The sequence below is a fragment of the Hypanus sabinus genome, chromosome 11, assembly GCF_030144855.1.
Source record: "Hypanus sabinus isolate sHypSab1 chromosome 11, sHypSab1.hap1, whole genome shotgun sequence".
NCBI lineage: Eukaryota > Metazoa > Chordata > Chondrichthyes > Myliobatiformes > Dasyatidae > Hypanus > Hypanus sabinus.
The window spans coordinates 114,246,842-114,274,220 of record NC_082716.1 but is presented as its reverse complement, the minus strand read 5'-3'; the positions used below and the strand labels follow the sequence as shown (position 1 = coordinate 114,274,220).

The 27,379-nt window shown below is 45.7% G+C and overlaps 1 protein-coding gene and 1 long non-coding RNA gene across 2 annotated transcripts; one reads left to right on the top strand and one right to left on the bottom strand.

The window, feature by feature from the left end:
• Nucleotides 1-5,417: 5,417 nt before the first annotated feature.
• On the bottom strand, nucleotides 5,418-11,802 carry LOC132402314 (uncharacterized). The gene is made up of 3 exons (XR_009514880.1): nucleotides 11,593-11,802; nucleotides 9,220-9,408; nucleotides 5,418-7,967 (listed from the first exon to the last, which is right to left on the bottom strand). It is a non-coding gene; the product is annotated as an uncharacterized LOC132402314 (long non-coding RNA).
• LOC132402313 (oocyte zinc finger protein XlCOF6-like) lies at nucleotides 11,801-19,540 on the top strand. The gene is made up of 2 exons (XM_059985186.1): nucleotides 11,801-11,859; nucleotides 14,664-19,540. Exon 2 carries the CDS (start codon nucleotides 15,212-15,214, stop codon nucleotides 17,300-17,302), a length of 2,091 nt encoding a protein of 696 aa, XP_059841169.1. The 5' UTR covers nucleotides 11,801-11,859; nucleotides 14,664-15,211; the 3' UTR covers nucleotides 17,303-19,540.
• The last annotated feature ends 7,839 nt before the right edge of the window (nucleotides 19,541-27,379 follow it).

Below are 27,379 nucleotides of genomic sequence, written 5' to 3'. Positions count from 1 at the left end.
ATGAGTTTCTTATGCAGTAAGGTTAACCCTTTACATAACATATGGTTTATTCAAATAAAATGGATAATATTATTGACTTTGTCTCATGGAATACAAATGGTTTGAACCATCTGATTAAATGGAAGAAGATTTTAAAAGTTTTTCATAGATTGAATGCACAGATTAACTTTGCTCAGGAAACTCATGTGAGGAAGGAGGATAATCAGCATATTTTTTGGTTTTGGAAAGATCAAAAATTTCACTCTAATTCACAGGCTAGGGTGAAAGGTGAATCTATTTTTATAGACCCCTTGATTTCATTTGTTCACTACGAAACAATCTCAGACCCGAATGGTAGATTTCTATTAATTACTGGTTTACTTTATAACCCAAAAGTTGTTATGGTTAATATCTATGCACCAAATGCCAACTATCCTGAATTCTTTAAACATCTATTTGCATCTCTTCCTAATTTACATGAACATATGTTGATAATGGGCGGAGATTTTAACTGTTGCATGAATCCCTTGATGGACAGGTCTGCATCCAATCAGGTGCCTCCAAACAAATCCGCTATTCTTATTAATTCCTTTTTAGTTGACTCCAAAATTTTAGAAATTTGGAGGTTTTTATATCATAACGATAAAGAGTTCTCATTCTTTTCTCATGTATATCATAAATACTCTGGAATTGATTACTTTTTTACTGACTCTCGATCTGTTACTGCCTGTGAGTACAATGCAATCGCTGTTTCCAATCATGCACCCTTGAAACTATCAATCAAATTAACTATGTAACTTTCAGCACGAGACAATGGCGGTTCAATTCTACTCTACTTCAGGACTTAAACTTTGTTAACTTTATTAAAGAACAAATTGCCTTTTTCTTTTCAACTAACTTTACTGAAGAAACTAGGGATTAGCTGGGCTGAGTTGACTCCCTACTGTACACCAGGTGTGCTGTAAATTCAATAAGTACCAGAGACAGTTTAAAATAGAACTGGTTTATTTATCACAGATCCAGAATATTAAACTCCAGTCTGATTGAAGGTGCACATCAGCAGAAGAAACTCCTCCCATGCCCAGTGACCAGGGTACAGAACTGGGTCTGATGAACAGTAACAATAATTGCAGAGTTCAACACCAACAATCATTTTTCAACTTTACTCTGGATTCAGCAACCACGATGGATCAATAGCCATTTCAGGAGGACCGAAATATTAAAATAACAATGCACTGTTGGGGCTTCATAGAGCACTGGTGAGGCCTCAGTTGAAGTATTGTGAGCAGGTTTAGACCCCTTATCTAAGAAAGGATGTTCTGACATTGGAGAGTGATCAGCCAAGGTTCATGGAAATGATTCTGGATGTGAAAGGCTTGTCATAATGTGGTGTATATGTTGGCTCAGGTCCTCTACGTTCTGGTGTTTAGAAGAATGATGGAAGCCCCCATTGAAGCCTATTGAATGCTGAATAGTGGCAGCAGAGTGGATTTGGAGAGGATGTTTCCTGTTGTGGGGGTGTCTAAGACCAGAGGGCAGAGCTGCAAAATGCAGGGATGTCCTTTTAGAAAGGAAGTGAAAAGGACTCACTGTCAGGGTCCAGTCTGGTCTGAAATCTGCGTTCTGGGTCTCGATCCAGTCCGAGTGCTCCGGACTCCAGGTTTTGCAGCTGTCCCTCCTGGCCCCTTTGAGCCTTTTAAGACCATCCTGGATCAAGGAGGCACACCTGCGGCCAATTCGACTGCAGGTGTTTATAAGGGGCCGTGGGACGGAGACCGGGCAGGTGGTCATTTTGTTCTGCATCCTGTTAGCTCCAAAGTTGGTTTAACCAGCTCTATACCTGGTTCGTCTACTCCTTGTCTGCTCCAAAGTCGGTTTAACCTATACACCTGGTTCTTTTGCTCCGAATCCTGCTCCATATCCTGCCTTTTGCCTGTTCTGCAACCGGCTCTCTATTCCACTCTGCTACCCACTCTGTACCTGTTTTACCCGGTTTGTCATGCTTTTCCTGCTCCTCTCAGGTGCGCTAGCCGTCTCATTCATCTTGCCCGCACTTTCGGTTGCCTTTACTAATGTACCTGTACATTACTACTGGTGGTCACTGTAGTTCTGCTGCTCACCCTGGACCCAGTTTCCTACCCGTTGCCTCTGTCGGGCGGGTCCAGCCGGACTGCCGCTGCCCGGTGGGGTTTCTGCCTTTTCCACCTATTACTCCCTAAGGGTTGTGCCCCGCACCTGCCCAGGTGTCCACGACTGGCCCAGGCCTCTGTGTTTTCCACCTGAGAGGTGGCCCTGCCCGGGATCCATGTGGCCCGCCCTAGGGACTCCTACCCTTTCCTTCCCTCGTTTCCCATGGATTGTGCCCCGCACCTGCCCAGGTGTCCGCGACTGGACCAGGCCTTTGTGTTCCTGCCTGGGAGGCGGCACTGCCCAGGATCCCTGCGGCCCACCATGAGGAATCTGCCTGCCTGCCCAGAACTGTGGGATCTGCCTGCCTGCCTGCCCAGAACTGTGGGATCTGCCTGCCTGCCTGCTTGCCTCGTCTGAACTGGGATCCTCCTGCCTGCCTGCCTCGTCTGAACTCCAGGATCCTCCTGCCTGCAGTAACCCTTAAATGCCATGGCATCCCCATCCTGTCCTCCCCCTAGTACTTCAGTGTCTGTGTCCAGCGTTTGGGTCCATCCGGCCCCCGTTCCTGACACTCACTTCAGCCAGAGTGCAGAATCTGTGGAATTCATTGCCACAGGAGGCTGTACAGACCAAGTGAATGGGTATACTTAAGGTAGGGGTTGATGGATTATTGATTAGTTAGGACATGAAGTGATACAGAGAGAAGTCTGGAGATTGGGGCTGAGAGGGAAAATGGATCAGCCATGATGAACTGGTGGAGCAAACTCAGTGCCCAGTTCTGCTCCTAAATCTTATTTCAGATGAGATAATTTTAGTCTCTATGCTGAGCTTTGACAGCACACTGTTAAAAAAGGGTTCAAGCCAACATGGGAGAAGAAGTCATCTTCCTGCAGGGCATGGTGCAGGCATCTGAACTGACTATCAAGGTCTCTGAAACCCCACCCCCTCCCCACCACGACTGACGGTGGTGAAGCCATCGATGGTGGTGCCAATGAATATAACAGGGAGGGCAGTAGTCTTTCTTATTGGAGCATTGCATATGTTTTGATGTGAGAGCAATCGGTCACTTGATGTCCAGGAGAAAGGTATTTGTACCTGGGGAGAATGGTACAGAACATTACCCAAGTACGGAAGGGTCCGGAACAAACGGAAGCAATACAAAGGTGTTTGATATCTTTTGTACCCAGAGAGAATGGTACAGAACATTTCTCAAGTGCAGAAAGGTCTGGAACAAAAGGAGGCAGTGCAAAGGTGATTTTTGCAAGAATTAAATCTGATGGAAGGGTTTTGTTCTTTCTTTTCCTGCAGCTCTAATCAATATGTTCATTGATTGCAAGATAGATACTTCTGAGATTAAGCGGAGACTATGTTTTGTTTCGAGTTCCTAATCCATGTAATGACATATCTAGGAGATCCATCCATTCCCAGTCCCTCTGCCGGTGCTTCCTAACACGCCCGATGGACTGGCAGGGAAAGCGCTGGTAGTGTCATTCATGGCTGCCTCTCTACGCAGGATGCCCCAGGAACGGGAGATCCGTCTATTGCCCACATTCACTGATCTGCAAAAATCTCCCCAGTACCCGAGGGACAGAGTGAAAGAACTGGTACTGTCCCGGGATGTGGAGCCACAACGTGCCCAGACTTCGCAGTAATTGTTCCTCACTGGTGCTTCACCGATGATGATAGAATGCATACCTGGAGCTCCGCTCTTCCTGCCACCGATAGTTTAGAATCACAAACCTGAAGGAGGATCTCGGCCCGAAATGCCAACTCTTTATTCTTTTCCCTAGATTCTGCCTGAGCTGCTGAGTTCCTCCAGCAATTCGTGTGAGTTGCTGAAAATATCAAGTCGATTTGTCAACTGAGCGCATGTGCGGTTCAGGGGCTGAGTGTGTAGCCCATACGCATGCGCATTTGTTTACCTGAATCATGGAGGATTCTGGGTAAGGATGGTGCCTTTAACTGTGTCTGCAAGTTCAACACCATGTGCATCAAAGTATTTAATGCTTTTATGCAGGAAGCTTGGCACCCACTTTAATGCAGCATTGATTGTGTGGACAGTCAGAGGCTTTATCCCAGGGCTTAAATGGTTGCCACAAGAGGACACAGGTTTAAGGTGCTGGGGAGTAGGTACAGAGGAGATGTCAAGGGTAAGTTTTTTTTACTCAGAGAGTGGTGAGTGTGTGGAATGGGCTGGCGACAACCGTGGTGGAGGCAGATACAATGGTCTTTTAAGAGGATTTTAGATAGGTACATGGAGCTTAGAAAAATAGAGAGCTATGGGTAAGCCTAGTAATTTCTAAGGTAAGGAAATGTTCAGCACAACTTTGTGGGCTGAAGGGCCTGTATTGTGCTGTAGTTTTTTCTATATTTCTAAGATCCCACAATCAATGCACTCAATATCAATGGGCATACAGTCTCTCAACTGTCAAAATCCAATCCACTTACAAATGCAGATATAAAATACAAGAGAACCTGAAGATGCTGGAAATAAATTGTAGAGCAACACCCACAAAGTACTGCAGGAACTCAGTAGCTCAGGCAGCATCTAAGCACAGGAATAAACTGCATTGGTATAGTGAAGAGTCTCAGCCTGAAAGGTCGAATATTTATTCCTCTCCATTGATGCTCCCGATCCGCTGAGGTCCTCCAGCACCTTACAGAAATAAAACTTCTTTTTCAAACAATCAGATTCCTAATGTAGCCGATCTTTCATTTGTGGCCACATCATCCCAGTCTGATTCCCTCCTCTTCCCCATGCCAAGAGCCTCAAAACTCAGATTTGGCTCCTCTTTCGATTCTGACCCATTTACCCACCATTCTGCTGTCATTGTTTGGTAGAGACCTTGTATTGCAACAACCCAGCTGACATGCAGCCCTTTGAAATCAGTGAAAAGAGTAAGGAAGGGACAACCACACATGACATTCTTCTTTGACCCAGAGCCCCAAGGAATGAGGAATATTTGGGACAAACCCCCAGAGAATTCAGTATCTTCTGCAGCTTGCAGAAATCTTTTGAAGAAATTCAAAGTAAACCGCTTCACCCACAGAGCCGTGATGATTTACAGTTGGTCATCACGGGGAGAGGGAGAGTGAACAGCTAAGGATGGATTTGAAAGTACTGATATAGAACAGGAACATGAGCAGGGACCGGCTGGACTGAGTGGCACCTCCCCTGTACAGTTCGCGTGGTGCAGAGACAGTAAGCAGCAGGGACACAGGGTTTGAAACAGAACTGTTTTATTTGTCATAGATCACAATATTCATGGGATGGCAGTGAGAGGAAGCACAAAGGTTCCAACACTGTCTGGAAATTATTCTCCAGATAGCCTCAAAACCAAGAAAGAAAAGAACGACAGCACAAGCATTTTCCCAATTCCATCTTTTCTGCACAAAAAAAGATCAACGGAACAGGCACATCGACCCCAAATCCCCCTCCCCCATACAAAGAAAACGAGAATGTTGGGGCGGGAGGCACAGAATATATACAAACTGTGAGTGAAGAACGTCCACAGTCCATAGCCCAAATCTATATCCATTTCCATATCTAGAATGTCCACAGTCCATATCTATTTCCATATCTAGAATGTCCACAGTCGATAATCCAAGACCATATCCATTTCCATATCCAGAATGTCCACAGTCCATATCTATAATGTCCACAGTCCATATCAATTTCCATATCTAGAATGTCCACAGTCCATAGTCCAAGTCAATATCCATTTCCATATCTAGAATGTCCACAGTCCATATCCATTTCCATATCTATAATGTCCACAGTCCATATCCATTTCCATATCTAGAATGTCCACAGTCCATATCCATTTCCATATCCAAAATGCAGGGAAACCTGGGTAACATACCCCAGGCACAGTGGCAGGCCACTCACAACTAGGTCAGTGACCAGGTTTCGGGAACTGTGTTTGGTGCCGTGACTCCGAAGAGAACAGAAGTGTTGAAAACTACAGTAGTGATCGGAGTTTCCATAGTCAGAGGAATAGAGATGAGGTTCTGTGAATGCAGGAGAGATACCCTAGTGGGGTGTCACAGTTGCCATCGTCAAGGATGTCTCGGATTGGGTCTACAGCACTCTGAAGGTGGAGGGTGAGCAGCCAGAAGTCTTGGTACATGTTGGCATCAATCACATGGATAGGAAGCATAAGGAAATCCTCAAGAGACTTTTTAGGTGGCTGGGTAGAAAGCTTAAAAGTAGGTGATCCAGGTTAATAGTCTCAGGACTGCTGCCCACGCCATACATCAGTGAAGGTAAGAACAGGATGATTCAGCAGATGAATGTGTGGCTGAGAAACTGGTGCAGAGGCAATGGATCACATTTTTGGAACATTGGGATCTCTTCTAGGGAAGGAACAATCTGTTCAAAGGGGACGGGTTGCACCTAAATCTGGCAGTGTCCAATATTCTCGTGGGCAGGGTTGTTAGAGCTAGTGTTTAAAATAATTTGTCAAAGGAATGGAAACCGGAGAGATAGTGCTGAGGATGAGGTAGTTGGTTGGCAAATAGACGTACTGTGCTGTGAGAGTACTAGCAAGGGGAGGCTGATGTCAGCAAAATTACAGTCAATGGAATGAGTTGCAGCATTAAAGTGGGACAACATCAATAAGAGTGTTGAATGCATGACAGAAAGTGTTCTATTTGTATGTGCGCAGCATACATAATAACAGAGTGAACTAGTAGCATGATGTGAATTGTGTGCATCACTCTATGTGGCTGACGGAAGATTATAGCTAGGAACTTAACATTCAAGGAGTCATATTGTATCAAAAGGACAGGTAGGTAGGCAAATGGGGTGGGTGGGTCTGCTGGTAAATATGAAACCAAATCATTGAAAGAAAGAGGCGACATAAGATCAGAAGATGTAGATACTCTGTGGATAGAGCGAAGAAACTTTAAGTGTAATAAAATCCCAAGTGAGTTTATATACAGACCCCTAACAGTCGTAATGATGTGGTCTACAAATTACAACAGGAGACAGAAAATGCAAGTCAAAGTTGCAAAGTTATGATAGTCATGGGGGATAATCAGGTCAGTGTTGATTACCAAGAGGGAAATTTGTAGACTGCCTACGAGATGTCTGTTCAGAGCAGCTGGTGGTTGAACCTATTGGAGATCAGCTATTCCAGATTGGGTGTTGAGCAATGAACCGACATTGAGCCCTGATGAAATGCCAGTGCAGACTCAATGGGCCGAATGACCTGAATGTGCTCCTGTATCTTATGGAGTTCTGGTCTAACAATCCCCTGCAATGCTGAGTGACCAGGGTTCAGACCTGGGTATGAGGAGCTGCTGCAGTATCTGCAGAATCTGACATTAACACTTCCTCGTCAACTCACAACTGGATTTAGTCACCATCATGTTTAAGCATTTAACAGACAGCTTTCTTGAACTTCCTGGTGTGAAGTTGCTGGTGTTTCAGCAGGTGGGTTGACTGAGTAAATCTCTGTGCTCACTCAGGACAGAAGTGTGGCCTCTACTTATTTGAACACACTGGAGCGTCTCAAGGTGGGTTAACTGAATGAAGCGCAGCCCACTCTCCAAACAGGTGTACAGCTGTATGAAATGGCTAGTGTTTCAGTAGTTTGGGTAACTGAATGAACCCTTCCCACACTCGGAGCAGGTGAACGGGCTCCCCACAGTGTGACCAGCCTGGTATTTCTGAAGTCGGATGTTTGGGTGAATCCTTTCCCATGGATGGGGCGGGTGTACAGGCTCTTCCCAGTGTGATCTCCTTGGTATTTCTGCAGATCTGCTGTTTGGATGAATCCTTCCTCACGCACTGAGCAGGCGAGCGGTCTCTCCCCAGTGTGAATTTGCTGCAGGTACAATGGCCTAGTGAATCCCTAAAAAAAATGAGAGACAGTGAATGACATCCCACCGCTACCAACAGACTGGCCATTCATCACGTCAGATCATGAACGTGTACACATATTCGGATACTCCTTGCCACATCAGGTGTGCTGTCTTCTCCAGCATCTCCTCCTCCACATTCGAGTGCTGGTGAACTGACGGACACAACAGAACTGACGTACTGTTCTGTTTGACATTCCCACACACAAACACTTTGCCTTTTCCGCGCTGTCAAAATTCTGCAAAGGTCATCAATGGATGAAAGTTTTAATCTTAATGGTGATCTCTGGTATTAGACTGTTCTAGCAACGCTCAGCACTGGTCGGAGGAGGAAGACCTCATCTCCTGACTGGGCGCAATTCAAGCATCCAGGCACAACATCCACACACACGGTCACTGTCAGAAATGGTCCTGGCACACAATAACACACAAAAAATATAAAAGTACCATAAAATAATATGAAAAATGGCAAAACAAAGAAGCTGCTGCGACAAGCTGCCACTAGCGCCACGCCATCTCAGAGTGTGAGTAGCTTGGAGTATCTCGTCTGACAGTGACTGCAGGTCAGGGTAGGAGACAGATGGTGAGACCACATCTGCTGACCCGTTTGACAGTGACTGCAGGTCAGGGTAGGAGACAGACGGTGAGACCACATCTGCTGACCCGTCTGACAGTGACTGCAGGTCAGGGTAGGAGACAGACGGTGAGACCACATCTGCTGACCCGTCTGACAGTGACTGCAGGTCAGGGTAGGAGACAGACGGTGAGACCACATCTGCTGACCCGTCTGACAGTGACTGCAGGTCAGGGTAGGAGACAGACGGTGAGACCAGATCTGCTGACCCGTCTGACAGTGACTGCAGGTCAGGGTAGGAGACAGACGGTGAGACCAGATCTGCTGACCCGTCTGACAGTGACTGCAGGTCAGGGTAGGAGACAGACGGTGAGACCACATCTGCTGACCCGTCTGACAGTGACTGCAGGTCAGGGTAGGAGACAGACGGTGAGACCACATCTGCTGACCCGTCTGACAGCATCAGCCCCAGGGTACTGAAGGCCTGTGCAAGCCTGCTGTCTCATATTATGTCGCACCTTTACAATCTGAGACTGAGTCAGGAAAAGATAATGGTGCTGTGAAAGACTTCCTGCTTGGTTCCTTTACCCAATACAGCAACTCCATCTGAACTTAATGACTACAGACCAATTGCCCTCACATCTTGTGTTGAAGGTCTGATCCAGACTTACCTTGGACCCTCTGCAGTTTGCCTACCAACGTCATGAGGGTGTAAATGATGTCATCATCTACCTGTTGCAGCGAGCTCACTCCCACTGGGATCATGCTGATGGCATTGTCAGAATCACATTTGTGTCACAAGGATTGTTACAGAAACTCTTTCCTACCAAATGCAGTAAGCGTATACCACAGTTTATTTTCTGCGACAGGAGAACACACATCTTAGTTCAATTGTCTCTGCATTATTATTTCATACATTATTATTGCACATTGGTACATTATTATTGTGTATATTATTATTCTTTATTTTATTTTTAGTAAACTCTGCACACTGCTAAGTGTGTTTTTAAATGTTGCTGCTGCAATGAAAGAATTCACCAGTTAGGATCAAAAATATTTATTATTGTTATTATTATTATTCTCCAGACCTTTATCTCACTCACCAATCAACTTCCCAGATGGCCCCGTAGCTCAGAAGGGTGGGGAAAGGAAGAGGAAGGCTGTAGTAATAGGGGACTCGATAGTTAGGGGGTCAGATAGGCGATTCTGTGGACGTAATCAGGAGACCCAGATGGTAGTTTGCCTCCCTGGTGCCAGGGTCCGGGATGTTTCTGATCGTGTCCAAGATATCCTGAAGTGGGAGGGTGAGGATCCTCCCACTTCATGGGATGGGGGAGATTTTGAACAATTTCTTTTCATCGGTATTCATCAAGGAGAAGGATATTGAATTGTGTAAGGTAAGGGAAACAAGTAGGGTAGTTATGGAAACTATGATGATTAAAGAAGAGGAAGTACTAGAGCTTTTAAAGAATATAAAAGTGGATAAGTCTCCAGGTCCTGACAGGATGTTCCCTAGGACCTTGAGGGAAGTTAGTGTAGAAATAGCAGGGGCTCTGACAGAAATATTTCAAATGTCATTAGAAACAGGGATGGTGCCGGAGGATTGGCGTATTGCTCATGTGGTTCCATTGTTTAAAAAGAGTTCTAAGAGTAAACCTAGCAATTATGGGCCTGTAAGTTTGATGTCAGTGGTGAGTAAATTAATGGAAAGTATTCTTAGAGATGGTGTATATAATTATCTGGACAGACAGGGTCTGATTAGGAACAGTCAACATGGATTTGTGTGTGGAAGGTCATGTTTGACAAATCTTATTGAATTTTTTGAAGAGATTACTAGGAAAGTTGATGAGGGTAAAGCAGTGGATGTTGTCTATCTGGACTTCAGTAACAAGGTTCCGCATGGAAGGTTAGTTAGGAAGGTTCAATCGTTAGGTATTAATATTGAAGTAGTAAAATGGATTCAACAGTGGCTGGATGGGAGATGCCAGAGAGTAGTGGTGGATAACTGTTCGTCAGGTTGGAGGCCGGTGACTAGTGGTGTGCCTCAGGGATCTGTACTCGGTCCAATGTTGTTTGTCATATACATTAATGATCTGGATGATGGGCTGGTAAATTGGATTAGTAAGTATGCAGATGATACTAAGATAGGTGGCGTTGTGGATAATGAAGTAGGTCTTCAAAGCTTGCAGAGAGATTTAGGCCAGTTAGAAGAGTGGGCTGAAAGATGGTAGATGGCGTTTAATGCTGATAAGTGTGAGGTGCTACATTTTGGTAGGACAAATCAAAATAGGACATACATGGTAAATGGTAGGGCACTGAGGAATGCAGTAGAACAGAGTGATCTAGGAATAATGGTGCATAGTTCCCTAAAGGTGGAATCTCATGTGGATAGGGTGGTGAAGAAAGCTTTTGGTATGCTGGCCTTTATAAATCAGACCATTGAGTATAGGAGTTGGGATGTAATGTTAAAATTGTACAAGGCATTGGTGAGGCCAAATTTGGAGTATTGTGTACAGTTCTAGTCACCGAATTATAGGAAAGATGTCAACAAAATAGAGAGAGTACAGAGGAGATTTACTAGAATGTTACCTGGGTTTCAGCACCTAAGTTACAGAGAAAGGTTGAACAAGTCAGGTCTTTATTCTTTGGAACATAGAAGGTTGAGGGGGGACTTGATAGAGGTATTTAAAATTATGAGGGGGATGGATAGAGTTGACGTGGATAGGCTTTTTCCATTGAGAGTAGGGGAGGTTCAAACACGAGGACATGAGTTGAGTTAAGGGGCAAAAGTTTAGGGGTAACACGAGGGGGAACTTCTTTACTTAGAGAGTGGTAGCTGTGTGGAACAAGCTTCCAGTAGAAGTGATCGAGGCAGGTTCGATTTTGTCATTTAAAAAAAATTGGATAGATATATGGACAGGAAAGGAATGGAGGGTTATGGGCTGAGTGCAGGTAGGTGGGACTAAGCGTTCGGCACGCACTAGAAGAGCCGTGATGGCCTGTTTCCGTGCTGTAATTGTTATATGGTGAACTTCACCCCTCACCCTCTCTCGGTTTCACCTATCACCTCACTCCGTCCCTTCCTTTCAAGTCCTAAGGATTGGTGTCGGTCTGAAACGCCGACTGTTCACTCCTCTCCATAGGCGCTGTCAGCCCACCTAACTTTCCGGCAGCATTCTGCATGTTGCTCAGGATTTCCGCATCAGCTGATAGTTTCCCGTTTGATCGACTGCGCATGCGCAGAGGTCTGACCGAATCCAAATATCGCGCAAGCGCTCAGTAGGCGAGAGGCTCATAAGGATCGGCCAGAGGTAGGAGAGGGCTGCGGGCGGGAATTAATCATCGGCGTCCAAACCGCGATTGAAGGACTAATACTGTGAGGTCCTGCACCCATGGACAGTCCCGGTCCTTTCCCTCTTTCAGCCCCACGATCCGTACTCGGGCTCCGGGTAGCTTTCGGCTGATGAGCGCTCTAGCCGCCGCCATTTCTGCGGCGCATGCGCATCGCTGGATCCTTCGGCGGCGGGCAGGTTTCTCGTTCGTGGGGCCTTCTGGGGAAAGAAGTATCCATTGGTGACACTGCCAGCGTTGGCCCCTTACAGTCGGTAGAATATCTCCCAAACACTGCGGAACTCCAGCTATATAAATCCAAGGATTAGTAACTCGTAACAAAAATATATTTTCCAGTTAATCTCCGATGAAGAGTCTAACTTCCAATAGGTAAAAATATCAATTAGTGCTGTATGGAAAGAAAAAAAATCCAGCTGGTTTTACTTCTCTCTGGGTAGATGATGGTATGAAACACCCTTGTGTTCAATAACAAGTGGCTTGTGGCTTTCACGTCACAAAAATGCCACACTCCACTCCAATGAGAATAACTAATGCCTTCCCCTTCATGTTCATTGGCATTGCAATTGGTGGGTTCATCACTCTTAAACAGCTGGGTGGAGTGAATCTGAGTAATTAGAAAATCTCCGGGATCATACATGTAGTAACAAGTGCTCTTTGTACTGTTGTGGAACATGACCAGAAATTGAAATAATCACTAACGACAGAGACAAATTGAGCCAAGTCACAGGTTGATTGAAAGCAGAAATAGCCCATTCTCATACAGACAACAATACATTCAGAGAACTTGATGGTCACTCTGGATGCCTCCTTGTCTTGTTAGAAAAGGAGGAGTTCATATAGAAACATAGAAATCTACAGTACATTACTTGCCCTTCAGCCCACAATGTTGTACAGACGGTGAAAATGAATTGAGAAATTTCCCAACCATATAGCCCTCTATTTTCTTAAGCTCCATGTGCCTATCTATGAGTCGCTTAAAAGATCCACCTCTGCCACCTTCGCAGTGCATTCAACGTACCCATCACTGTGTGAAAAACATACCGCTGTCATCCTCCTTGTACCTATTTCCAAGCACCTTAAAACTATGCCCCTCGTGTTAGCCATTTCAGCCCTGGGAAAAGGCCTATCTGCACAATCAATGTCCCTCATCATTTTATTCACCTCTATCTATCAGGTCACCTCTCATCTTTGGTCACTCCAAAGTTCAATCAATCTATTCTCATAAGGCATGCTCTCCAAACATCCTTGTAAATCTCCTCTGCACTCTTTCTACAGTATCCTCATCCTGCCTGTAGTGAGTTGACCAGAATTGAATTAAGTACAAAAGTGGGGTCTAACTAAGGCCTTATATATCTGTATCATTACCTCATGGCTTTTGAACTCAGTCCCTTAGTTGATGAAGACCTTCTTAACAACATTGTCAACCTGCAGAGTAGCTTTGCATGTACTATTGACACAGACACCAAGATCGCGTTGCCGAGTCCTAATTTGTATTCTGTCTTCAAATGTGACCAACCAAAATGAACCACTGGGTTGAACTCCATTTGCCACTTCTCAGCCCAATTTTGCATCCTTTCGATTTCCCAGTGTAACCTCTGACAACCACAACACCCCCAACATTTGTGTCATCAGTAAACTTACAAACCCGCCCTTATACTTCCTCATCAAATTCATTTGTAAAAATTACAAAGAGGATGGGTCCCAGAACAGACCCCTGTGGAACACCACTAGTCACCGTCCTCCATGCAGAATACAAACCATCTACAACCATCCTTTGCCTTCTGTGAACAAGCCAGTTGTGGGTTCACAAAGCAAGGTCTCCTTGGATCCTTGCCTCATTACTTTCTGAATGAGCCTCACAAGAGGAACCTTATCAAAAGTCTTACTGAAAACTATGTACACTACATCCAATGCTCTACTATATCAGTGTGCTTTGTAACATCCTCTAAAAGAATCCAATCTGGTTCTTAAGGCATGTCCTGATCTTGACAAAGCCATGCTGATTACGCCTAATCAGATTATGTCTCTCCAAATGTTCATACGTCCTGCCTCCTAGGATCTTCTCCAACAACGTTGTCCACCATTGAAGTAAGACTCACTGGTCTATAATTTCCTGGGTTACCTCTGCTCCCTTTCTTGAACAAGGGAACAATGTCTTCCAATCCTCTGGTACTGTTCCCATCCCTATTGATGATACAAATGCCATTGCCAGAGGCAGTAATCTCCTACCTCACTTCCCACAGTAGCCTGGGCTATATCTCAACTTGAGTTGAACTGGGTAAAATTGTGATACCAGAGCTCACATTGAGAGGAGATCTTATAGAAACATGTAAAAGTATGAAAGGGATAGATATGGTCATATTTGGTTTGGAAACAACAGGAAAGTTGTTTCCACTGGTAGGTGAGACTAGAACTGGAGGTTTCAAGATTCGGGGCATTTGGGATGGAGATGAGGAGGAACTGCTTTTCCCAGAGGGGGGGGCGAATCTGTGGATTTCTTTGCCCAATGAAGCAGTGGATGCCACTACAGTAAATTTATTTAAGACAAGGTTTGATAGATTTTTGCATAGTAGGGGAATTAAGGGGTATGAGGAAAAGGCAGACAGGTGGACAGGTGGTCCATCAGCCATGATCTTATTAAATGGTGGAGCAGGCTCGATGGGCTAGATGCCTACTCCTGCTCCTTACTTTCTCACAACAGACTAAAATCTCACCTGAAATATTGTCCTTCACCCACTGATGTCTTTTGCAAATATTTTTACAGGTTTTAACTGGCAGAACACTTGTGTATGGGAATCTCAAACACAACAATATATTGTTGCTCTCTCTGTCCAAATATTTAAGGAGTGAGAAAATACTTTCTTTGCAACACCAGCATATCTGTTTTCAATCCTTGGAGATGAAGAATTATTTCATCACAGCTGGCAATATATTTTGTGTCTGAAATGAAGTTTTCTGTTGTAACTCAGTGAAATCCACTGGAACCGGGGTGCTGAGAACACACCAGCATTTGTTCACTGGAGATCAGTTCTTCAACTGCATTGATTGTACAAGGGATTCAAACATCTGATTTTCTGAATTGCCAGAGAATTGATTGCAGTGAGATATCATTCTCCTTCTCTCAGTGTGGGATGGGATTCACTCACAGCCTACCCACAGACACGCCAGTGAGTTCACAGTGGGGAGTGGACATTCACCTGCTCTGTGTGTGGAACTACTCTGTCATCCAGCCTGAAGATATATCAGCAAGTTCACATCATAGTGTGATGCTCCACCTTTTCTGACTGCGGGAAGCAAATCATTCTGTTATTGATGCTAAAGCTCACCTGTGAGAGGACAGTGACCTGCTCAGATGTGGGAAGGCACTCACACAATCAGCCACACCACAGTGACACCAGCAAGTTCAAACTGGGGAGAAATCATTCACCTGCTTTGAATGTGGGAAAGGGTTCAGTCCAGTCATCTCTACTGAATGAACATCAGCAAGTTCACACTGAGAAGATGCCGTTCACCTGCACAGACTGTGGGAAGGGATTTACTCACTCATCCAAACTACAGAGACACCAGCGAGTTCACACTGGGGAGAGGCCTTTCACATGCTCTGAATGTGGGAAGGGATTCAGTCAGGCAAATCACCTGCTAGAACATCAGTTTGTTCACACTGGGGAGAGGCCATTCACCTGCTCAGACTGTGGGAAGGGGTTCACTCGGCCATCTCATCTACTGAGACACAAGTTATTTCACACTGGGCAGAAACCTTTCACATGCTCTGAATGTGGGAAGGGATTCACTTCATCATCTCAACTGAATGTGCATCAGCGAATTCACACCGGGCAGAAACTGTTCAGCTGCTCTGAATGTGGGAAGGGATTCACTCAATCATCCAAACTTGTGAGGCACTACCGAGTTCACACTTGGCAGAGGCCCTTCACTTGCTCAGAATGTGGTAAGGAATTCACTCGGTCATCTCAACTGAAGGCACATCGACAACTTCACACTGGAGAGAGGCCATTCACGTGCTCTGAATGTGGGAAGGGATTTACTCGGTCATCTCAGCTGAAGATACATCAACGAGTTCACACTGGGGAGAGGCCATTCACGTGCTCTGAATGTGGGAATGGATTCACTCAGTCATCTCAGCTCTTGAGTCACCAGCGAGTTCATACTGGGGAGAAACCATTCATCTGTTCAGAATGTGGTAAGGGATTCACTCGGTCATCTCAACTGAAGGAACATCAGCGAGTTCACACTTGGGAGAGGCCATTCTCCTGCTCTGAATGTGGGAAAGGATTTGCTCGGTCAACTCAACTGAAGGTACATCAGCGAGTTCACACTGGGGAGAGGCTATTCACATGCTCCGAATGTGGGAAGGGATTCACTCAGTCATCTCAGCTCTTGAGACACCAGCGAGTTCACACTGGGGAGAAACCATTCATCTGCTCAGAATGTGGGAAGGGATTCACTTGGTCATCTCAACTGAAGGAACATCAGCAACTTCACACTGGGGAGAGGCCGTTCTCCTGCTCTGAATGTGGGAAGGGATTCATTCGGTCATCTCAACTGAAGGTACATCAGCGAGTTCACACTGGAGAGAGGCCATTCGCATGCTCCGAATGTGGGAAGGGATTCACTCAGTCATCTCAGCTCTTGAGACATCAGCGAGTTCACACTGGGGAGAAACCATTCATCTGTTCAGTATGTGGGAATAGATTCACTTGGTCATCTCAACTGAAGGAACATCAGCGAGTTCACACTGGAGAAAGGCCATTCACCTGCTCAGACTGTGGGAAGGAGTTCACACGGTCATCTGACTTGAAAGTACATCAGCTTATTCACACTGGGAAGGAACCGTTCACCTGCTCAGATTGTGGGAAGAAATTCACACGTTTATCTGGCCTTAATGTACATCAGCGAGTCCACACTGGGGAGAAACCATTCACCTGCTCAGACTGTGAGAAGGAGTTCACACGGTCATCTGACTTGAAAATACATCAGAGAGTTCACACCGGGGAGAGGCCATTTGCCTGCTCATATTGTGGGAAGGGATTCACTCGGTCATATCAACTGATTGAACATCAGCGAGGTCACACTGGAGAGAGGCTCTTTCCCTGCTCTGATTGTGGGAAAGGATTCAATCGGTCATCTCAATTGATTGAACATCAGCGAGTTCACACCGGGGAGAAACCATTCAGATGTTCTGAATGTGGGAGGGGATTCACTCAGTCATCCAGCCTTGTGAGGCACAGCCGAATTCACACCGGGGAGAAACCATTCAGTTGTTCTGAATGTGGGGAGGAATTCACTCAGTCATCTGACTTTAAAGTACATCAGCAAATTCACACTGGGGGACCCCACTCACCTGTTCAGGATATGGGAAAGGTTTCACTCAGACTTCTCAACTGAATGAACATCAGGGAGTTCACACTGGGTAGAAGCCGTTCCATCTGTTCAGACTGTGGGAATGAATTCACCCGTTCATCTCACCTACCAACACACCAGACTGTTTTCAGCAGTGAGAGGACTTCGACCTGTTCAGTCTGTGGGAAGGCATTCTCATACTTGACCACATCGCAGAGACAGTGGCAGGTTCACAATGTGGTGAGGGCGGTGACATGCTCTGAATGTGGAGTGGATTTCAATCAGTCATTCATCCTTGTGTCGCCATATCGAGCTTTCACCCATCAGAGAGATCAGAAGCTTGAGAGGACGTTTGCCAATCGAGCATTAAAAGCAATGGATCAAGGCAGGTTATTTTTGAGTTTTCAGTAGTGGCCAATTAGCACTTAGGATTGAATATCAAGAAGTCAGGCAGGATCAAATGGAGCGGACAGGGTTGGAGCAGAGACTCCAAGGCTTTACCTCTTTGAGGTTTCAGTGAGGAGAGCCTTCAGTCAGAGAAGGCAAAATTATCCTGCAGGTGGAATTTCCCCCCCCCCCCCCCCTTCACATTTGCTCAGCTAGAACAGTTGAAATGCCAGGCAGGATAGTGGAAAGCTCCTCTTGTGGGATGTGGGAAGTCAGGGGACCCTCCTGTGTCCCTGACAACTACACCTGTGAGGAGTGCATCTAGCTGCAGCTCTGAACAATCCAGATGAAGGAGTTGCAGCTGGAAGTGGATGAACTCCAGATCATTCGGGAGGCTGAAGGGGTGATAGGTTGGACATATAGAGAGGTAGTAGCAGCCAAGGTGCAGGCACAGGAAACTGGGTGACAGTCAGGAGGGGAAAGGGGGAAGTGCAGTTTACCCCAGTGTCCATCCCCCTGAACAACACATATATCACTTTAGATACTGTTGGGGATGGTGGGATACCTAGCAAAGGAAGGTCACAGCAGAAGGGTCTCTGGTTCTGAGACTGAGAAGGGAAGGGTGGAGAGGAGGCGAGCTGTGGTCCTAGGTGATTCGTTAGCAAAGGTAACTGACTGGATGTTCTGTGGGTGAGAATGAGATTCCAGGGTGGTATGTTGTCTCCTGTGTGCTAGGATCTGGGACATCTTGGTTTGAGTGCTCAGCGTTCCTCAGGAGGGTGAATAGTGAAGGTCGTGGTCTATGTGGGTCCCAATGATAAAGGCTGGTAAAGTAACGAGGTTCTGCAAAGGGAGCACAGGGAGTGAGGTGCTTAGTTCAAGGGCAGCTCATCCAGGGCTGTGACCTCAAGATTGCCTTCTATGTCAGGTGCCAGGAATAGGAAGAATATACTGTTTAACACGTGGCTAAGGAGTTGATGTAGGAGGGAGGGCATAAGATATTTGAATGATTTTAGCCCACAAGGATTGCTGTGTGCACAGGAGTGTGAGTGCATTGGGGGAGATGGAACATCGTTGATGGAGGGTGAGTGGGCAGACAAGTCTCTCTCTTTCACAAACACATGCAGTGGAGAGTGAGAGTGGGGAGTGAGAAGGGAAAAGGGGAATGAGGAGGATGGAGTGAGGGCTCCTTAACAAAGTCTCAGACTTATCCCACCCTCCCCCATTCCCTTCCCCAGGCTGGGGCTGAGGATTGAGTTGCCTTGCAACAAGAAAATGAATTGTTCAATAGCATCTGGTTAACACACTTTGATAATAAATTTACGTTGAATTTGAACGTTGAAATGTATTGTTTGTAAAATGTACTGATGAGAAATGGTCTCAGTGAAGGTCCGAGAGTGGAAAGTGAACCCGTGTTCAGCCCCACGGCTCCGTGCCAAACAAGAACCCCTATCAGAGTCTGTCCCATCTGTCTGTGCTTGACACGTCTCACTCTAAAGTTTCCTCTTTCTGTCCCTGTCCCAGTGTCTTCTATTTTCCTTCTCAACCCCTTTCTTCTCCCCATAACCTTTGACGCCTTTACTAATCAAGCACCGATCAATGTCTGTTTTAAATAAACCCGATGACTTGGCCTCTGAGCCGTCCGTGGCAACGAATTCCACAGGTCCCTCATCACCCTAAACGCATGATCTCTGGGATTAGACATTGTGACCCGGAAGGTTAAATATCTATACAGCCATCTACTCTATTGAGATCTTTCGTAATCTGATCAAACTCTTTCAGGTCACCCTGAGCCTCCTCCACTCCAAAGAAAGCAGTTTGTCCAAACTCTTCTTACAGAGTAGCTCATGCCACTAATCCAGACTTCTTGGTGACCCTCTTTGTTGCTACCCTAAACACCTGCAGTGTAACAGGCCTTATGTAAGTAAATGGTGGGTTATTGTTTAATAAAGGTATCAAAGGTGACAGGTAGAATTGAATTGAATTTCGGTTTATTGTCATTTAGAAACCACAACTGCAATGCAGTTAAAAAATGAAACAACATTCCTCCAGAATGATATCACAAAAGCACATGACAAAACAGACTACACCAGAAAATCCACATAACATTTGGCAATCCCCAAATCCAGAGTCCGGAGAGGCTGCTGCGTATTAATATCGCGCTGCCATCTTAGTGCGTTCCCTGGAAAGGAGCTCCAAAGCCACCAGACGAAACAAGACTACCCATACACACCAAGTCAGGACACCAACTCCACCACCCAACAAACCAAAAACTGAAGCTGCAAGACCTACACAAAACCATATAGTTATAGTTAGCATATAGTTACAATAGTGCAAACAATATCATAATTGATTAAAAAAAACAGACCATGGGCACAGTAAAAATACTCCAAAGATGTTAAAAGAGTATAAGTTCGAAAGAGACCACCACACAGTTTCCACAAGTCCTCAGGGTCCCGATAGACTCGCCATCCCACGCAGGCGACAGAAGGGAATACCCCCACTATGGACTTCCACGGTGCCGCTGGATTCGCAGACACAGCACACGATGAAAGCTCCGCCAGACCCAGCCTCGCAGACGCAGCACACAGTGAAAGCGCAGTATGGAATTTTGAGGGAAAAGCCAATAGCTGTGATCGAACGGTGGAGTTGACTCAGTGGACAGAATGAGTATTTCAGTTCCTATGACTAGTCGTATAGTGGTGAGTTGGCGAAGCCGTGGGGAGTAAGGTGCGGGTGCAGGTAAGATTGGGTGTCCGGTTAGAAGGTGGTGTGAAGCACCTTTTCACTGTCTTAGAACCAACAACAATTTCCTCAGAGTGGATGAATCATAAGTGCGTTTATTTTTACTTGCAGCAAGAGAAGACTAGCACAGCCCAGGTGCTTTTAATAGTTTTGTCCAATAAAAACCACTCACACAGACTCCTTTGGAGACAACCTCAAGGACAGGGTGCGTTCTGTTTGTCTGCTGAATCAGTGTATTTGGCATTCTTCCAGTAACACAGCTGCGGGTCTGCAGTCAAGTGCTCAGGTACCATCAGCATCATGTTGCACAAACATTATTAGCAAAGCACTCTGTTACAAGTTACAGGTAAAAACACCATTTTGGTACTATAAATGAAGTACATTTCCACAGTGGTGGAGAAGCATTCCTACACCCCTCACCCTTGTGAAAACCCTTCCAAACCCTACACCTCGCCCCATTTCTGTTAACACCTGCGATCCTTGCAGCCCCAACCAACTTTGAAAACATTTCTAAGCCTGTATCCATCACCATTTTGTAAACCTGCCTGATCCCTACACCACTCAGGATTCCTGTAAAACACTCCACCATCCACCCTGGCGCATTCAGGTGACAGCTGACCCGAGAAAGACACTGACTATGGCAGGTGGCTTGGGCTCACAAAACACATTCACACTCGCTGACTTTTTTTTCTCAACCTAATGATTAGCATGGTTATCTTGACTAAACCACTTCCTACCTTTATCCTCCCTCCCCCCTACAACTTCCTGCTTTACACGAGGATTCCATTTGTCCCTTCCCACTAATCGCCCTCCTGGAACATATCCTTGCAAGCGAGGGAAGTTCTACACACTGCCATTTGCTTCCTTCCTCAGCTCTATTCTGGATCACAACAGGCCTTCCAGGTGAGGCAACACTTCACCTGCGAGTCTGCCAGATTGATCAACTGTGCGGCCTCCTCTACATCAGTGAGACCCAATGTAGATTGGGAATCCACTTTGTCAAGTACATTTGCTCTGTTCACAACAAATGGAATTCCTGGTCAAAAATCTGCAGGCGCTAGAAATGCAAGTAACATGCACAAAATGTTTTCAATGAGTTCAAGTTCCCTGGCCCCAATCATCTTATTTTCACTGTGGATACTCTCCCACCTACCACCAGGAAACCACAGAGATCGCTGTTTCCATCTGGACACCAGACCCAATGAGTTCCCCTCCACCATTACTCTCCTGCTCTTTGTTTCGCTTGTCTTCTTTGATTGAGCTGAGCTCTACTGTCACTTTTTTCTGTCATCTTGCAGTAAACTGGTGTTGATCACAAGTGTGAATGATTTGAAGGAGAGTGAAGGTCAAACAATTAGTGAGGTTGTGAATGATACCACAACTGGTGTGTGGTGAAAGTGAGGGTTGTCTGAGGTTACAGTGGGATGGAGACCAGCTGGGAGCATTGTCCAAGTGATACTCAAAAACAGATCTTCAGGAGGTCAAAAAGGACCATTATTTAGATACAAAGTCAGCTTCCCTTGGGGCTCTAGATTCCGAAGGCAAACCTGGTGCACTACAGTTCAGTTCATCAGGTTGGACGGTATCAAGACAGAATATTAATTGGTGCTTCTCCCTCCTGATTGTGAACTCATTAATTAGGGGAACACTTCGTCGAGCACATTTGCACCATTCACCACAAACAGAACTTCCCAGTCGGCAAACATTTTAATACTGATTCCCATTCCTGTTCTGACATGTCGATCCACAGCCCCCTCTTGTTCCGTGATGGGACTGCCATCAGGGTGGAGGGGCAACTCTTTATATTTGGTCTGAGTACCCTCCAACCCCATGGCACATATATTGATCTCTACTTCCGATAAGCAAATACCCCTACCTCTATTCCGCACTCTGATCTTTTACTTCTCACCTGTCTATTACTTCTCATGGGTCCCTTGCTCCTTTTGTCTCTCCTCTGATCCAGTCTCCTCTCCGATCAGATTTTTTCTTCTCCAACCCTTGACCTTTCCCACCCACCTGGCTTCACCTATCACCGTCCAGCTAGACTCTTGCCCCTCCCCATTTTTTTCTGGCTTCTGGGTATCTCCAGCATCCAGGGTATGACCTTATTTCACTGTTACAATCAGGTTGGAAGTACAGAAGCCTGAAGGCACACACTAGGTGATTCAGGAACAGCTTCTTCACTTCTGCCATCCAATTCCTCAATGGACATTGAACTCTACCTCACTTTTTTAAATATACAGTAATTTTTGCATATTTGTTTTAATCTATTCAATACACATATACTGTATTGCATTGAACTGATGCTGCTAAGTTAACAAATTTCATGTCACAAACCAGTGATAAAAAAACATGAATCTGATTCTGGTTCCCCCTTCCTGCGTGTAGGCCTCTGTTAGTCTCGATAGACCATGGATTTGCGTCTTGGAAAATTTCCAGGGCGCAAGCCTGGGCAAGCTATTTTTTATGGAAGACCAGCAGTTGTCCAAGCTGCAAGTCTCCCCTCTCCACGCCACCGATGTTGTCCAAGGGAAGGGCATTGGGACCCATACAGCTTGGCACCGGTGTCGTCGCAAAGCAATGTATGGTTAAGTGCCTTGCTCAAGGACACACACGCAGCCTCAGCCAAGGCTCGAACTAGCGACCTTCAGATCACTAGACGAATGCCTTAACCACTTGGCCACGTGCCAACACTGACCCTGCGGAAGGGTCTTGGCCCAAAATGCCGTCTGTTTATCCTTTTACATAGGTGCTGTCCTCCAGTGTTTCGTGTAAATTGCTTTGGATTTCCAGCATCTGCAGATTTTCTCGTGTTGCCTCCAGAAATCGCCAACCGCGACATGGCGATGCAATGCACATGCGTGAAGGTCAGCATCCTGGAAAACCGCACATGTGCTCAGAGATTAAAAGGCTCGCCGGCAGGCATGAGCTGTGTTCCAGGCTGGGATCTTATCGTCACTGCTGAACCATGACTGAGGAACAATTACTGTGAACTCTGGACACACCGTGGCTCTGCACCCCGGGACAGTCTCAAACAGTTCCCATGTTCATATGCGTGTGGGTGAACCTGTGTGTGTGTATCTGTCTGTCTGCCCGTGGGAGAGTCTGTGTTAATGGTTGTGTGTGTGATACTATGTCTCTGTGAGCATGCCTGTGCCCGTGCTCGTGTGTGGTGTTTCTGTTCAAATATGAAATTAAGTTTATTATTAAGGTACATACATCTCACCTTGAGATTCATGTGCTTGCAGACATTTACATTGGAGTACAGAAATGCAATAAAATCAATGAGAACCTACACACAAAGACTGCAAAACTACTAATATCCACACAGATTTGTGGGTATAAATGGATTTGCGGTGGGCTTCCACACGGATATCGATGTTCTGAGAGATTTGTGGTGTCTGCGATTTTGGAGTTGTGACGAATCTCAAAGTTGTTTCATTTATAGATACTTTAATAGTAGATGAACTTTGAACTTTGTTCTTGCTATTTTTAAGGTGGAGAGATATTTTGTTGGAATAATTCTTGTTTGGGATAATTGAATTAGAATGTAGGAGTATCAGCAGTTTCAGGATGTGCATAAATATGGGTGCATACGGATTTGGAGGTGTGCATGGATTTTAGGGTCCTCACAGATGTGGTGTATCTGCAAATTTAGAGGTGTGAACAATCTCCAATTGCTTTCATTTAATAGTACATTTGAACTTTGATCTCAGCTCGTGAATTTTTATGGCTCAGTTTGAGAACTGTTTGAAATTATTCAACGTTGACTGCTCCTTTCAATGGATGCTGCCCGACCTGCTGAGTTCATCCAGCTTTTTTGTACGTCTTGATTTGACCACAGCATCTGCAATGCACTTTGTGTTTGAAATTATTCTTATTCTGCGATAATCTAATGTACATGTGGGTTTGGGGTGCGTTGTCAATGTTATTTGACAATGTGCAGATACTTGGGATGTCATTGACATGGGGATACGCAGAGCTTTAGCAGTGGGTTGTCGAATACAGGGTTGGACACAAGGTTTTGTGATGTGCACAGTGTTAGGAGTGCGTTGTTGAACATGGGGTGTACACGGATTTCAGTTTAGCATGTCCCGGCATATCAAGATTTGCACAAGAATTTTGGGTTCCGTGCGGATTTTTAATGTTGAGGCAGACATTTTCTGAAATATTTGAAATGATTCGGGGACCATCTATTGTGCAGATGGGTGTCACAGCGTGATTGGGGATAATCTGAGATACCCGTAGATACCAATATTTAAAATATATCTGCCAGGGCCCCTGCAATTTCAACACTAGTCTCCTTCAAGGTCCAAGGGAATAAATACCCTGTCAGGTCCTGGGGATTTATCTACTCAAGATAGCAAGCACCTCCTCCTCTTCAATCTGTATAGGTTCCATGACCTCACTACTTGTTTGCCTTATTTCCATTGACTCCATGCCAGTTTCCTTAGTAAATACAGACACAAAAAAAAACATTTAAGTTCTCCCCTGTTTTTTTTGGTTCCATTCATAGCCGACCACTCTGATCTTCAAGAGATCCAATTTTATCCCTTACTATCCTTTTGCTCTTAATATACCTGTTGCAGCTCTTTGGATTATCCTTCACCTTGACTGCCAAAGCTACCTCATGTCTTCTTTTAGCCCTCCTGATTTCTTTCTTAAGTATTTTTTTTGCACTTTTTATACTCCTCAAGTACCTTATTTGCTCCCTGGTTCCTATACATGCCATACATCTCTCTCTTCGTCTTTATCAGAGTTTGTTTATCCCTAGAGAACCAAGGTTGTCATGTCGGATGTTGAATCAGGATCCAACTGCAGGACACAGACACTGGAGTCCTGGAAACAGGACAAGACAAAACCCAAAGATGGGATGGGATGCAGTCTAGGCAAGGGAAGCAGGACCAGGACAAGGGACTGGGAACAAGGAGCCTGGGGTGGACTCCGAGCCCGAGACTGGACAAGGACCCAGAACCTGGGTCTTGCCTTGGGCTCACCCCCAAACCCAGGCGAGGACGTGATGAGGCTTGGCTAGGGACTTGGGGTCTTGAGGCTTGGGTTGAGGCTAGAGGCTACAGGCTTGGGTCAAGGCTTGAGTTAGAGGCTGCAGGCTTGACTCGAGGCTTGAGGCTAGAGGCAGGCTTGGGTCGAGGCTTGAGACTAGAGGCTGCAGGCTTGACTCTCTTCCAATGGGTTGTGCCCCGGACCTGCCCAGGCCCCTGTGTTCCTGCCTGGGAGGCCGAGCCCTGCCCAGGAGTTATGCAGCCCGCCCAGGGGGCATTCCTTGTCCCATAGACCCATCCTCTAGCCTAGCCAAGATCCTGCCTGCCATGAACTCCCAGATCCTGCCTTGCCATGAACTATCTCTGAACCCCAGGATCACCTTTGAATGCCACATCCCTCACGCACGCCATGGTCTCCCCATCTTGTTCTATCCTTTAGTTGTTCTTGTCCTGCCCCTAGTACTTCAGTGCCTGTGTCCTGCATTTGGGTCCAGCTTCCTGTCCCCTTATGACAAAGGTTCCTTATCCTTATTCACTTTGCCTTTAATCCTGACAGGAACATACAAACTCTGCACCCTCAGAGTTTCTCCTTTGAAGGCCTCCCACTTACCAATCACATCCTTGCCAGAGAACAACCTGTCCCAATCCACGCTTTTTAGATCCTTTCTCATTTCTTCAAATTTGGCCTTTTTCCAGTTTAGAAGCTCAATCCAAGAACCAGATCTATCTTTATCCATGATCAAGTTGAAACTAATGGTGTTATGATCACTGGAACCAAATTGTTCCCCTACACACACTTCCATCACCTGTCCTAACTCATTTCCTAGTAGGAGATCTAATATTGCATCCTCTCTAGTCGGTACCTCTATATATTGATTTAGAAAATTTTCCTGAACACATTTTACAAACTCTAACCTGTCTAGACTTTAACGCCTTTAATGCCTCTGTGTGAATTTGTCCCATCAGTATCCTGTCCTCGCCTCTGTGGGGTAAGTCAGGCCATCCTTGCCGTTACCCTGAGGCTGGACTGTTCCCTTCCTTCCCTCTGAAGCCCTGCCTGCAACCTGTGCCTGGGGCCGTGCCCTGCAACCTGTGTCTGGAGCCTTGCCTTGCCTCGCCTCGCCTTGTCTCTGCCTGGAGCCTTGCCTCGCCTTTGTCATGTCCAGCGTCCTTTCTTCCTCACTTCCCTTGCTTCCTTCTCATGCCAAGTTCTGCTTCTAGTAGTTCAGTGTCTGTGTCTTGCTTTTGGGTCCACTCTCTTCGACCCCTACCATGACATGTGTCAATCCACAGGCTCAGCTCGTCAGCCTTCCCCACAATACTCCTCGCATTGAAATAGACACACCTCAGAAGATTATTACCACCACAAACAAACCTTCTATTTGTGACTTTGCATGAAACTTTAACATCATTTATTTTCACCCCCGCTCCACTATCTACTCTGGCACTCTGGTTCCCATCCCCTGCAAATTGATTACTTGATTCTGGCAGGGTCCCTGGGGATCAGTAAATTTCAAATGTCAGTCCACTCTCAGAAGGGAGGAATGCAAAACAAAGGATATTATAGACCACTTGGCATCACCTTATTGGTTGGAGAAATATTACAGTCTATTATTAAAGACAAAGTTTCTGGGTGCTTGGAGATTAGTGATAAAGTAAATTAAAAGTCAGCATGGTTTCTGTGAAGGGAAATTTTGCCAGACAAATCTGTTAGAACTCTTCGAGGAAGCAACAAGCAAGGTGGACAAGGAGAAGCAATGGATGTCATGTACTTGGATTTTCAGAAGGCATTTGATAGGTCCCTCACATGAGGCTGCTTAACAAGATAACATCCTGTACTGTCATGGATAGAGGAATGAATGACAAGCAGGAGGCAGCAAGTGGGAATAAAGGTTTTTTTTCCTGTTTTGTGCTATGACCAGTGGTGTTGCTCAGGGGTCAGTTTTGAGGGTGCTGCTTTTCACACTGTTTGTCAATGACTTTGATA

Excerpts from the sequence above, each read along its gene's own strand:
- LOC132402313 (XM_059985186.1), top strand. The coding sequence starts at position 15,212 with ATGCTAAAGCTCACCTGTGAGAGGACAGTGACCTGCTCAGATGTGGGA.